General features: G+C 51.9%; 1 protein-coding gene across 1 annotated transcript in view; it reads right to left on the minus strand.

Annotated features, from left to right (window-relative positions):
* Nucleotides 1–14324, minus strand: part of LOC118219222 (cadherin EGF LAG seven-pass G-type receptor 1-like) — a 62404-nt gene that overhangs the window by 3068 nt on the left and 45012 nt on the right. The window contains exons 14-32 of the mRNA XM_035402224.1: nucleotides 13798–13939; nucleotides 12423–12543; nucleotides 11516–11699; nucleotides 10810–10911; nucleotides 9611–9705; nucleotides 8794–9003; nucleotides 8235–8418; nucleotides 7633–7776; nucleotides 7030–7228; nucleotides 6318–6485; nucleotides 5362–5500; nucleotides 4525–4725; nucleotides 4141–4315; nucleotides 3479–3591; nucleotides 3105–3184; nucleotides 2734–2860; nucleotides 2301–2435; nucleotides 774–913; nucleotides 381–481 (exon numbers count right to left, since the gene is read on the minus strand). Of these exons, the coding sequence (XP_035258115.1) occupies nucleotides 381–481; nucleotides 774–913; nucleotides 2301–2435; nucleotides 2734–2860; nucleotides 3105–3184; nucleotides 3479–3591; nucleotides 4141–4315; nucleotides 4525–4725; nucleotides 5362–5500; nucleotides 6318–6485; nucleotides 7030–7228; nucleotides 7633–7776; nucleotides 8235–8418; nucleotides 8794–9003; nucleotides 9611–9705; nucleotides 10810–10911; nucleotides 11516–11699; nucleotides 12423–12543; nucleotides 13798–13939 (2760 nt within the window). The remainder of the gene's footprint in view (nucleotides 1–380; nucleotides 482–773; nucleotides 914–2300; nucleotides 2436–2733; nucleotides 2861–3104; nucleotides 3185–3478; nucleotides 3592–4140; nucleotides 4316–4524; nucleotides 4726–5361; nucleotides 5501–6317; nucleotides 6486–7029; nucleotides 7229–7632; nucleotides 7777–8234; nucleotides 8419–8793; nucleotides 9004–9610; nucleotides 9706–10809; nucleotides 10912–11515; nucleotides 11700–12422; nucleotides 12544–13797; nucleotides 13940–14324) is intronic.

The following is a 14324-nucleotide window of genomic DNA, read 5'->3' on the forward strand; positions in this document are numbered from 1 at the left end:
AGCAGCATCTGGCTGTGTGTATTTAAAGAGAACGCTTCCTGATTTGGTGCGGGGGATGCTGCAGGATTGGGCCGTTCACTGATGACTGGACGTTCTAAACCTGGCTATGAAGTAAATATGGCTATAAACGTGGGGAATAAAATTAATTCTCTAGCACAGTTGATGAAAGCCTGAAGCTGGGTGTGAGGTGTGGGGGGGAAGGGGTGTTAGGGTGTGCCTTGATGGCCACGCCCTCTTACCACAGGATTTGGCCTTTTACTGATGACCATTCAAATAAATTAGAGAAATTGGGAACACCTAAAGCTAACCAGACTGTTAGGGGGAGGGGCGTTAGGGGCGTTTCGGGGAGTGCGGAGGCCTCGGTGGCCACGCCCTCTTACCCCGGCGTTTGGTGTGGCGGCGGTGGAAGGCGGGCTCTCCCTCCCCGCGGGCTGCTTTGGCCGCGCTGGACGACCCGCCGAGCTTCTGCCTGGAGCCGTCCCTGCACAGAGAGAGAGGACCTGTGAGTGAGTGTGTGTGTGTGTGTGTGTGCTTGTGTGTGAGAGTGTGTGTGTGTGTGTGAGTGTATGAGTGTGAGTGTGTGTGCTTGTGTGTGAGTGTGTGTGTGTGTGTGTGTGTGTGTGTGTGTGAGTGTGTGTGTATGTGCGTCTGAGTGTGCGTGTGTGAGTGTGTGTGTGTGTGTGTGTGTGAGTATATGAGTGTGTGTCTGTGAGTGTGTGTGTGCAGGTGTGTAATTATTTACTTTTCACTTTAGTATTTTGTTGCTTGGTTACCTGAGGGTGTAGATGCGGTAGCTGCCACTGTGGCTCTGTCCTGATCGGACGGTGCTCTCCATGGACACGGTGGACTCCCCGATGGGCGTGCGGAACAGCGCCCCCTCGTCCGTGTGCGTGTTACTGCAGTTCAGCGAGCGCTGCGGGGACAAAACCGCGCCGTTAAACCAAGCCGTCCTCTTCCTCCTCATCCTCCTCTCTGACCAAGCATCCTCCCTTCTCCTCATCCTCCTCTCCCTCATCTCTCCTGTCCGTCTTTCTCTCTCACTCTTCAGCCTCATCCTTCCTCATCCTCTTCTCCGATCTCTCTCTCCTTCCTTCCTTTTGTCTCACATCATCCTCAGTTCTCTCGCCTCATCCACTCCACCTCTTCATCATCAAGGAAAAAATCCACAAAAGATTAAAACATTCACCGAATTCTGGAAATCTCGGCAATGCACCACATGAATCATACTCTTAGGCAGACCTGTCATTTTGGTGTGTGATGTGTTGGATCACACTGAGTGATGGGAACCACCTTTCATTCTGGCCTCAGTATACTTCAACTCCCAGCACCTTTAGCACACCAAACTCCAACTCCCAGCACCCTCAGCACACCATACTCCAATTCCAAGCACCCTCAGCACACCATACTCCAATTCCAAGCACCCTCAGCACACCATACTCCAACTCCCAGCACCTTTAGCACACCAAACTCCAACTCCCAGCACCTTCAGCACACCATACTCCAATTCCAAGCACCCTCAGCACACCATACTCCAATTCCAAGCACCCTCAGCACACCATACTCCAACTCCCAGCACCTTTAGCACACCAAACTCCAACTGCCAGCACCTTCAGCACACCATACTCCAATTCCAAGCACCCTCAGCACACCATACTCCAATTCCAAGCACCCTCAGCACACCATACTCCAATTCCAAGCACCCTCAGCACACCATACTCCAATTCCAAGCACCCTCAGCACACCATACTCCAATTCCAAGCACCCTCAGCACACCAAACTCCAACTCCCAGCACCTTCAGCACACCATACTCCAACTCCCAGCACCTTCAGCACACCATACTCCAACTCCCAGCACCCTCAGCACACCATACTCCAATTCCAAGCACCCTCAGCACACCATACTCCAACTCCCAGCACCCTCAGCACACCATACTTCAACTCCCAGCACCCTCAGCACACCATACTCCAATTCCAAGCACCCTCAGCACACCAAACTCCAACTCCCAGCACCCTCAGCACACCATACTCCAACTCCCAGCATCTTTAGCACACCAAACTCCAACTCCCAGCATCCTCAGCACACCATACTCCAACTCCCAGTATCCTTAACACAGCTTACATCAACCAGCATCCTAATCACGGACCAATCGTTTTGAAGTGTCGTTTTTGCACTGCACCAGGACCACAAACAGGGAAACTCATCCATAGCCTGACGGGAATCGATTTCCATCTTGGCCTCGCGAGGTCCTGGGTTCGGCCTCTCCGGCAGACGGACGCGCGACAGGCGACGACGGCCTTACCGTCAGGAGGGAGGCGCGGGTCGTGGTGGAATCTTCCGGAACGGTCGTCGTCGGCGTCTTCCCCGTGACGGCAGCCTTCAGGCCCCTCCGCGCGTCTTTGTTCAGCACGCAGTAGAAGAGGAACGCGAACACGCCCTAAAAAAGAAAAAAAAAAGAAAAAAAAAAGAGGACGGGAATTCCTTCGCTCATTTCCCCGCTCAGAACCGCTCATCTAAAACTCGCTCCGGCCAGACCGCCGTTACTCACCGACAGCCCAGCTCCGTGGGGGAAAAAAAAACCATTAAATCCTAATTGAACCAGAAGCACTTGAGGTTTAGAGGGAGCTGAGCTGGTGGAAACACCTTCTCCAAACAGACCAGCTGCTGTCAGAGTCGCTACTCTATTAGACTACCCTTCAACAGCAGCGCTTGAACACTTTTTTTGCAGGCCGTACCTGCAGACAGCTGAAGATGGCGAACAGGTAGTGGAAGACCAAGACGTCGCTGTTGACCGCCAACAGGCCCAGCAGCCAGGTGGCGCTGATGAGCACCAGGAGCAGGAAGGCGGTCCGCAGGGCCGAGCTGGAGAGAAGGAGAGAGCGCGTGAGCACACAAACCTCAGACACCAGCAGCCTTTCCACACGAAACCCTACCTGAGCCAATGACCCAGCCAATGGACAAATACATAATATTAGTTTGCCTGTTCCCATGGGAACTGTAAATGCTATGATGTAATTGATCCAGCAGAACCTCTGGAGAGCATGGGAACCTCTGCTACATAGCTGACAGAGATCTCAGTTCTGATTGGACGTTCCTCAGCACTCACATGATTCCGGACTTCTCGAACGGCCGGTGCCTTCGACCGCAGGCGGCCTTCCCGGCCAGCACAAACACGACAACGTTGACCTGCGGCGGGGAGGAGAAGGGGGGGGGGGGGGGGGGGGAGACGGTGTCTGATTGGCCAGAGAGACTGAGATTAAACCTGTGCGTACGTCATGAAGAGCGCGACAGGATTGGTGTGACAGGGTGAGTGCGAATGACAGGGCGAGTGTGAGAGTGACAGGGTGAGTACGAATGCCAGGTTGAGTGTGAGTGACAGGGTGAGTGTGACAGGGTGACTGGAGAGAGAAAGCCTCCTGGTTTTCTGGGGGCGAGGGAGACAGACGCACGACTCCGGAACGTTCTGGAATGCACACTCACCAGAACCACTACGGCGACGGGGCCCAGGAAGCTCCAGATGAGCGTGTCGTGGATGGACAGCCAGCAGAAGTCCGGGTTCCCGTAGCCCTGGGGGTCCAGCCCCATAGCCAAGCCTGAGAGAGAGAGAAAGAGAGAGAAAGAGGGAGGGAGGGAGGGAGGGAGGAAAGACAGAAAGAGAGAAAGAGAGAGGGGGAGGGAGAGAAAGAGAGAGAGAAGGATGAATAGAGAGTAATAGAGAGGCATAGACATAGAAGTGAGTGAGATGAGTTCTACATTACAATTACTATTTTTTTCTGCTGAAGTCTATAGAATTGTTTGTTTCCAAAGTTGGCAACACAGTCTAACGCACTGGTAACCAGCCTTGTTCCTGGAGGTCTACCATCCTGTAGGTTTTCACTCCAACCCTAACAAAGCCACACCTCATTCAGCAGCAAAAGATTTGCATCGAGCTGCAAATTAGTAGAGTCGGGTGTGCCAAATTTGGGTTGAAATGAAAACCTACAGGATGGCAGATCTCCAGGAACAGGGTTGGTCACCATTGGTTTTACATTACACCAAAAAAGTGATGCCAAATTGCAGGCGATATGGAGCTACATGCCGAGAGAGATGCAGAGGAAAGCAGTGGGGAAACAGGAGCCAAAATGGCGGCGCGGGACGCTCACCGGTGACGATGGCGGGGAGGCCCCAGCCCACGGTGTAGTAGAAGCGCATGCGGCCGTGGTCGATGTTGCGCACCTCGGTCAGCATGCGGTGGACGTGCAGGCCCTCCACGAACATCCAGGCAAAGGCGCACATGGGGAAGTAGTGCAGCAGCATGGCCGCCACCGAGCACAGCAGCTGCATGGGCCGGGGGGGGTCACAGGTCACAGGTCAGAGGTCAGAGAACAACACTACTGTACCCATAATGCGCAGGGGCCCAACCAGGGATTTTGAGCCTGGGAAAGAAAGATCTCACATTGGGCCCCACCACCCCAGAAAATCCTATGCTCTCATTTTTTTGAAGGCCCCCCCTGTCAGTCAGGGCCCCTTGGAGCCGCCGTCCTCACCGGGCTTTCCGTCTGGGTGATCCCGACGACGAAGGTGAGCTGGGAGAGGAAGAGCGCCCCCAGCAGGTTCTTGTGGATGCTGTGCAGGTTGGAGCGCAGCGCGCGGAGGGCGGCTAGCACGGCTAGCGTCAGGAGGAGCGTCACCAGGGAGACCGCCAGGCAGGCGTAGGTCACCGCCTTCAGGGGGAGGACCTCCCCGTGCTTGGGGGGGGGGGGGAAGGGGGGGTGGAGACGGCAGCTTTAGGGGAAAAATAACTCAAAAGAAACGCAGTGATTTTTTTATGTAAAAGGACAGTGGACAGACTGCCATCCCTTCCTGTTCCTTCCTTTATTCTGATGGGTGGAATGCAGAGAGGGTAACAGACAGGGAAGGGATCACAGCCCAGAAGGCGACATGGTGAGGGATTGAGGCCTGGCCCACGTAGGGGGATTCATTTAAGGCAGGGCGGCCCAGGCCTGCTCCTGGAGAGCTACCATCCTGCAGGTTTTCACTCCAATCCAAACAAAGCTCACTCCATTCTACAGCAAGAGATCTCACTGAGCTGCTAATTAGTAGAATCAGGTTTGCCAAATTAGGGTTGAAGTGAAAGCCTACAGGACGGTAAGATCTCCAGGAACAGGGTTGGGCAGCCCCGATTCAAGGCTTGAGCATCCGCCAAACGCACGGACAGTGCCACACCCCCCCACACCGCCACACCAAAAATGGCGCTTTGGAGTCTGAATTGGAGAGCCTTAGCGCTGTGTCTGCTATGTTACTCCTCCTCAGTGTATGTAACTAGCGGGTGGCTCTGCAATCTCAGGCCTCAGTAAGATGGCGGCCGCGCGCGGGGCGCTAACCTCTCGTCTGGACACGTCCATGAGCACGGCGAAGCTGGTCAGGTGGCTGCAGCGGCAGCTGACGTGGGTGGCGTTTCGGGACGCCAGCGCGCACCCCCTGGAGGACCAGCCGCCCGTCCCGCCGCCCGGCCCGCCGACCCTGATCGCAGAAATTAAAGCACGTTAAAAGCCTGCAGGCGCCGCGAACGCCGTAGAAACGTTAAACAAGCAGTGTGAGAGGCCTGCTACGGCATATCTGCACGTATGTTGTGAGAGCGTTGTGCATATGTTGTGAGAACATTGTGCACATGGTGTGAGATTATTATGTGTATGGTGTATGTTGTGGGAGTGTTGTACATATGTTGTGAGAACATTGTGCACATGTTGTGAAAGTATTGTGTGTATTGCTGTCAGAGTGTAATGTGTATGTTGTGAGAGCGTTGTGCTTATGTTGTAAGAGTATTGTGTGTATTGCTGTGTGAGAGTGTTATGTGTATGCTGTGAGAGCGTTGTGCGTGTGTTGTGAGAGCGTTGTGCTTATGTTGTGAGAGTACTGTGTGTATTGCTGTGAGAGTGTAATGTGTATGCTGTGATGGCGTTGTGCGTGTGTTGTGAGAGCGTTGTGCTTATGTTGTGAGAGTACTGTGTGTATTGCTGTGTGAGAGTGTTATGTGTATACTGTGAGAGTGTAATGTGTATGCTGTGAGAGCGTTGTGCGTGTGTTGTGAGAGTATTGTGTGTATTGCTGTGTGAGAGTGTTATGTGTATGCTGTGAGAGCGTTGTGCGTGTGTTGTGCGAGCGTTGTGCTTATGTTGTGAGAGTATCGTGTGTATTGCTGTGAGTGTTATGTGTATGCTGTGAGAGCGTTGTGCATGTGTTGTGAGAGCGTTGTGCTAATGTTGTGAGAGTATCGTGTGTATTGCTGTGCGAGGGTTCCCCGGACGTTGCGGGAACGTTGCGGGAGCGTCGCGCTCACGGGATGGAGTGGTTCCAGAAGACGCAGACGGGCTTGCTCCGCTCCTCCGTCTCCAGGAGGCGGTACTCCAGGGTGACGGGGCGCTCCAGGCGGGCGGGCAGGGGCCCCCCCTCGCGGTGCACCACGGCGCTCACCACGGCCGTGTTGATGACGGGCCGCGTCGGCAGCCTGGAGGGGGCGGGGCAGAAATCACTTAAACCACAGGTCCTCGTTGCCTGGCAACCTTGAACTTAGCCAAGTGAAAGGCTAGGAGCAGTGCACTTCACTGGACAGACCCTTACAGAAATATACTGCAATATATTGTAAGTATGTTCTCTCAGGTAGAAAATATATTTTAAAAAATATATTTATTTTGTTATGTCTGAAAGAGGTAAGATATTGTATATTTGCCCAAATATTGTGAAGTATATTCTTATAATTATAATATATATATATATAGAGAGATGGAGGTAGAGAGAGAGAGGGGGAGAGAGAGAGAGAGATGGAGGTAGAGAGAGAGAGAGAGAGAGAGGGAAAGAGAGAGAGAGGGAAAGAGAGAGAGAGAGAGAGAGGGAGAGAGAGAGAGAGAGAGAGAGAGAGAGAGTGTGTGGAGAGAGAGAGAGAGAGAGAGAGAGGGAGGAGAGAGACGGAGAGAGAGAGGGAGAGAGAGAGAGAGAGAGAGAGAGAGAGAGAGAGAGAGAGAGAGGGAGAGAGAGAGGGAGGCGAGCCGAACCTCAGGCTGCGGCGGTCCGGGTCGTAGCGCTCGGGCAGCAGACGGGCCAGCGACTTGTAGACGATCACCACGGCGACCGGCAGCGGGCCGGCGCTCTCCGCGCGGCGCCTCTTCCTCGCGGGCGCCGCGTGACCCCCGGGGGTCGTGGCGGGGTTCGCGGCGGGGTTCGGGTCGGCCGGCTGCTCGTCCGCGGGGTCCGCTTTGGGAGGCAGCAAGCGGTTTTAAAAACAGGCCGCTCCCAAAAGCAGCTACGCACAGCTAAAGCGCAGGATACATTCACTCCAACAGCGTTATTTACTCTAATAAAAATACACAAAGGATGAAATGCTCGTGTGCAGAGTTTTAACAGAAAACTAAGATTACAGCTTTTATCGGTCTGAATGTGTACTATTTCTATGAATAACAGCTACAACTAAGACGAGTATTAGCTTGAGCTGAACATTTTATTTATGAGAGCTACAGACCGCTACAGCTCAGAGTTTGTGTGTGGAGATTGACACTGGCTTTTGTGAGCGGGGTTTTCTATAGACGCGAGAGTTGAGGGTGTGTACCCCAGTAGAACGAAAAGGCGGGGCGGTGCGCGTCCCCCAGGCGAATGTCTACCTTCGCCGTCCGCCGTGTTTTCCGTGAACTCCGGGAACTGCACGGAGGACTCCAGGTCTTCGGGATACGGCTCCTGGATCTCGGGGAAGCGAGGCATCTTCGCACGGTCCGGATCGGAGGAGTCCAGGTAATCCACGGCAAGGACTGACGAGGAAGAACACAAACAGTCCTCAAACGGCCTGTCTTTCAGGGAGTGTCTTGGGTCAAGAACCTACACCTTACCGCTACAATGCTATTAGCACACAGCTCTATAGAGTTACAGAGTGGGTAAGAGGGATATCAAACACACAGCTCTATAGAGTTACAGTGTGGAGCTGAGGGATATCAAACACACAGCTCTATAGAGTTCCAGTGTGGGGCTGAGGGATATCAAACACACAGCTCTATAGAGTTACAGAGTGGGGAAGAGGGATATCAAACACACAGCTCTATAGAGTTACAGTGTGGAGCTGAGGGATATCAAACACACAGCTCTATAGAGTTACAGTGTGGGGCTGAGGGATATCAAACACACAGCTCTATAGAGTTACAGTGTGGGGAAGAGGGATATCTAACACACAGCTCTATAGAGTTAGAGTGGGGAAGAGGGATAGCTAACTCACTCATGTTGTCCGTCACAATGGTGAAGGGTTTCAGGTAGGTCTTCCTCATGTTCTGCGCCACCGTGCCGGCGTACTCTTCAAAGTCACGCAGCAGGTTGGCGGAGCCTCCCTCCGACCGCTGGATCAGGTCCCAGTGCTCCTTGTTGCTAGGGTCCAGGATGGCGCTTCCCGCCCTGACGATATTCTGGAATGTTCACCAGCGAGGAGACACACATCAGCACTTCCGCTTTTGGGGTTTTCAAGACGGAATACCCACAAGAAGAAGAAAAGTCCGGAATGAGCTCACATTCCTCTTTTTGGTTCGTTTTCCAGTTAAAAAAAAAAAAAACCCAGCAAACAATGCCAAGAGTTTTCTGCCAAAGCCGAATACCAAGAAATTAATTTACCAAAGATCAGCAAAACCAACCTGCCAAGCCGCATTTGTGAAAAAAAAAAGAAATGCTTGTATTTGTAGCGCTCACACGGTGTGCTCCTGAACTTAACAGAATGAATTTTACACGCGAGCGGCCAGCAGGGGGCAGTGCTGCCTCACAGCGGACCCGGCGAAGCTCTGGCGCACCTGGTGGAACTGCGCGTCGCGCGTGGCGGCCAGGAGGAAGCCCCGCTGGCGGGCCTCGTGCCGCAGCACCTGGGAGATCAGGTGGTGCGCCGTCCGCAGGTCGTTGCCGTAGAAGCCGCGCGTGTGGTCGGTGGCGTTCCGCAGTTGCCGGGCGACGCTCTCCGACCGCTGCCCGTCCATCGCCGTCTGGTTGCCGTGGAGCTCGTCGCTCTGGTGACAGAGCACGTAAGGTCAACACAATAATAATGATACTAAAAATAATAATAATAACACTAACAATAACATTAATAATAATAATGACAACATAAAATGAAGGCTAAAGGCAAAAGCAAGAAAAGGTCACTGAAGAGGCAGCCATATAAATAAAAGATAATACAAAATATGTGGACTACTTTTAAAAATAATAACTTTCAAAATAAATGATAATAATTAAATCAATAATATAATAATAAATAATTGGATAAAATGGCAGACAAGAAGTCACTGAATAATAATAAAAGAATGAATCGCCAGGTAGTTAAAACCCAGGGTGAACAGTGTGTTGTAAACACAGCATGACCACATCTGCTCCACTCAGGAGCAGTGGGGAAAAAAAGACACAGTGAAACAGAATGAAGGTCTGGATGCACCAGCCACACTGGGAATAAGGTCAATACGCATATCTACAGATCTCCGTGAGCCTTCCACCGTGTGGAATGTCTGCCCCGGGACGAGAGGGACAGCCGCTACCGCACGCGGCCTCGGGGGGCGCCCCCATTGGACGGAAAACCTCTCGGGGGGGGGGGGGAAAGCGAATGAAGCGCGAGCGGGCGCCCACCATCTTGGCCAGCCGGGAGAAGGTGAGGGAGGTGCAGTCGAGGAGCTCCGGGCGGAGCCAGCCCTGCGTCTCGCTGCAGTGCCGAACCGCGGTGCCTGGATCGAGGCGGGAGAGAAGAAGAGTCGGTTTAAACCAGCGGTCACCAACCCTGACTTACCGTCCTGCAGGTTTTCACTCCAACCCTAACAAGGCACAAGCCCATTCAACAGTTACAGCAGGGCTGCCCCAACTCTGTTCCTGGAGACTTACCGTCCTGCAGGTTTTCATTTCAACCCTAACAAGGCACAAGCCCATTCAACAGTTACAGCAAGGCTGCCCCAACCCTGTTCCTGGAGACTTACCGTCCTGTAGGTCTTCACTCCAACCCTAACAAGGCACAAGCCCATTCAACAGTTCCAGCAGGGCTGACCAACCCTGTTCCTGGAGACTTACCGTCCTGTAGGTCTTCACTCCAACCCTAACAAGGCACAAGCCCATTCAACAGTTCCAGCAGGGCTGCCCCAACCCTGTTCCTGGAGACTTACCGTCCTGTAGGTCTTCACTCCAACCCTAACAAGGCACAAGCCCATTCAACAGTTCCAGCAGGGCTGCCCCAACCCTGTTCCTGGAGATCTACCGTCCTCTAGGTCTTCACTCCAACCCTAACAAAGCCGCACCTCATTCTAGAGCTAGCTAGTTAGAGATCTGCATTGAGCAGCTAATTAGTCAAATCAGGCGTGCCGAATTAGGGTTAAAATGAAAACCTACAGGATGGTAGATCTCCAGGAACAGGGTTGGTTACCACTGGTCTTACATTACACCAGGAAAGCAAGGCGGTATTGAGCTACATGCCGAGAGAGACACAGAGATACAGAGGAAAGCGGCAGGAAACCGGAGCCAAAATGGCGGGAATATGCACGGGAGAGAAGAAGAGTCGGTTTAAACCAGTGGTAACCAACCCTGTCGCTGGAGATCTACCGTCCTGTAGGTTTTCACTCCAACCCTAACAAAGCCGCACGTCATTCAACAGCTACAGATCTCGTTGAGCTGCTAATCAGTCTAATTAAGCGTGCCGAATTAGGGTTGAAATGAAAACCTACAGGACGGTGGATCTCCAGGAACAGGGCTGGCCCGGCCCTGCAGTAAAGCCTCCGGCTCCAAAAACCTGAAACGCCCGCCCCATCCCAGCACAAGGGAGAGATTCAGCCGCATTAACTCACCGACGGACCCCGGGGGACAGGGGACGGCGGCGGGGAGTCCGAATTTGGTTTTAGGCCACCAGATTCCCGCCTCGAACGCCTTCGGACAGCCCTCGTAAACGACTGCGGACACGAAAAAGGGTCGATGGTCAACGGTCCGACACGTGTCACTAACCGTCACAGACAAGCTGAAATAACAGAGCCGTTAATGATAAACCCTGAATCGAGTCACTAAGCAGGTATCAGAGTAGAGGCAGAAATTAGGCTAGACTAGGCTCGATACAGTGTTAGATATCATCTAGTCTGTAGGTAATCAGAGCACTAATTTAGTCAGGAAAATGGTGAGTATCGTTGGGCTGAATGGCCTGTTTCCATCATTGATATGTTAGGCTACTGTGTAATTGAAAGGGTAACATAAGTTATACTATAAATGTACGTCTCGTGAAGTGCTTAGCAAACAACCTAGAGGAACTCAGAGCTGTGTACTGTAAAATCAAAACATTATATTATGTATATAATAAAATAAGACATAATCTCTGTCCTTCAGTAGCAAAAACAGTAATAAGGTGCCTGAAAAATTCCTGCTGCTGGCCAGCCAGTCATGCTCCCTGGGTTTTATGTTCGTGGCAGACTCTACTGCAGGAATGGGGTGATGGGATGAGGGCAGGTTTTGAGAGGAGGGGGAACGGAGAGACAGACAGACGGACGGACAGATGGGCAGACGCACCCTGGCACCCGCCGGCCGCCACCTCGGCGAAGGGGTTGTCGCACTGGTTGCACCGGCGGCCGATGACGCCCGGCTTGCAGCGGCACTGCCCCGAGCGGGCGTGGCAGGCGCGCCCCAGCGCCCCCAGCGCGTAGCACTCGCACGGGTAGCACGCGTCCTCGCCCTCCGGCCTGTAGTAGTTATCCTGTGGAACAAAGGGGAGCGTTAGACATCGCCTCCTGCTGGATTTGCACTTACAGCGAACTGAAAGAGGAAAGCTTCATGTGATGTCATAAGGACCCATCCTAAACACATTACAGGCTTCATGTGATGTCATAAGGGCCCATGTTAAACACACTACAGGCTTCATGTGATGTCATAAGGGCCCATGTTAAACAAACTACAGGCTTCATGTGATGTCATCAGGGCCCATGCTAAATACAATACAGGCTTCATGTGATGTCATCAGGGCCCATGCTAAATACAATACAGGCTTCATGTGATGTCATCAGGTCCCATGCTAAATACAATACAGGCTTCTTGTGATGTCATCAGGGCCCATGCTAAATACAATACAGGCTTCTTGTGATGTCATAAGGACCCACGCTAAACACACTACAGGCTTCTTGTGATGTCATAAGGACCCACGCTAAACACACTGCAGGCTTCATGTGATGTCATAAGGGCCCATGTTAAACACACTACAGGCTTCTTGTGATGTCATCAGGGCCCATGCTAAATACAATACAGGCTTCTTGTGATGTCACAGGGACCCATGTTAAACACACTACAGGCTTCATATGATGTCATGAGGGCCCATATTAAACATACTGCAGGCTTCTTGTGATGTCATAAGGGCCCATGCTAAACACACTGCAGGCTTCATGTGATGTCATAAGGGCCCATGCCAAACACACTGCCGCCTCACCTTGCACCGGCACTCTCCGGTGGTCTTGTTGCAGTCCGAGTTGAAGCCCTTCTTGACGTCGCAGCCGCAGGGTCCGCACACGGGGTTCCCCCACCAGCCCCTGGGGCACGGCTGGTCCACCCTGCGGGGAGAGAGCACCCCAACGTCCAGCTACACCCTCCACAACCAGGCCACGGGCATCGCACTGATCCACTGACCAACTCTTCCAATGTCAATTTCAAATCATTGAAATGTAAAAAAATAGTTGAAATTTAAAAAAAAAAAAGTTCAACAAAAGCTAATAATTTTTGCAATATTTAAACATTGAAAAATGTTATGTGAAAGTTTAAAAAAATTCTTCCAGAACAAATAATATTTGAAAGTATATAAATATCAATAAGCTGAAATCCTAGAACGTATTTTGAAAACCCTAAATACGTTAAAGTTAATGTTCCCAGTTAATGCATACAACAATTACAGAAAGCAGATAGTTCACTCCATTTTGTTTGTCTGAATAACACTAAGTGTAACTCAGATAATTATATAACCAACCCCCAAAGGGGAAAGAAATGAGATGAGATTTGGATCTGCTGCGCTTCTCCGTTTTATAATGAGGCGTTGACATATTTTTAGTAAGCGGCTTTGTTAACGCCTCTAACAGACAGGAGTGCTTGATTTGCTTGACTTGAAGCCCTTCGGCTCTGCCAAAAATCACCGGGATCCATCAGTAAACACGGGCGCTGGAACCAGCCCGGTGAGAAGGAACCAGCGAACACCGACACCCACATGGAGCTCATTACCGGAACATTAGCTTTAAAACTATTTTGCGTTAAAGGCAAAGAAGTTTAAGTCTGTCAGGTTAACATTATCGAAGGCAATGTGAAAACGAATGGCAAAGCACTCATTTTAGCTGAGGAGTGAGACAGGCTCTGCACTGGTGTTAATTAGGGTAAGCTTACATTCACACCAGAACATGCGCCCAAAACACAGCAGGCTCATTTGAACCATTAGCTCTGCAATCTGGAAAAATAGGCTGGTAGTGAAACCTCACAAGGTGATAGTACAGCTGGAGTTTGCTATAGTCCGATAGTGGGCACCTTACCACCATAGATAGATAGTATTCAAACATAAATAAAACATGCACGCACACACACACACTCACACATACACGCACGCACGCACGCGCGCACACACACACACACATTCTCACACAGACACACACACACTCTCACACAGACACACACGCATGCGCGCACACGCTCACACACTCGCTCACACACACACACACACACACACACACACACACACTCTCTCTCTTTAATGAGGCCCCGGGCAGGCAGAGCGGTGATAATGGGCGTGCTGGAGCAGGTACAGGTGTAGCAGGGCGGGGCCGTACTTCTTCTCGCAGTACTGCCCGTAGTAGCTGCTCCCGCACTGGCAGGCGTAGCCGTGGGCGGAGCTGGGCGCGCGGACGCAGCTGGACACGTGCTCGCACGGGTTGAGCTGACAGGCGTCCACGCAGTCCTTCCCAAAGTACCCTGGGAAGAGCGCGACAGAGCATGCTCAGAGCCGGAATCAGAACAGTGCCAAATTCTGTACACCCATACAAGGGCCACAAAAGAACACTATCTGTGTGTGTTTAAGTGTGGTAGTCAGCGTATAGCTGTACTGGGATCAGCCTTGTAAGGTAACTGAGTTCAAAGGGACTCTGGTAGTCAGCACAGAGCTGTACTGGGATCAGCCTTGTAAGGTGACTGAGTTCAAAGGGACTCTGCTAGTCAGCACAGAGCTGTACTGGGATCAGCCTTGTAAGGTGACTGAGTTCAAAGGGACTCTGCTAGTCAGCACAGAGCTGTACTGGGATCAGCCTTGTAAGGTGACTGAGTTCAAAGGGACTCTGATAGTCAGCACAGAGCTGTACTG

The sequence above is a fragment of the Anguilla anguilla genome, chromosome 19, assembly GCF_013347855.1.
Source record: "Anguilla anguilla isolate fAngAng1 chromosome 19, fAngAng1.pri, whole genome shotgun sequence".
Taxonomy (NCBI): Eukaryota; Metazoa; Chordata; class Actinopteri; order Anguilliformes; family Anguillidae; genus Anguilla; species Anguilla anguilla.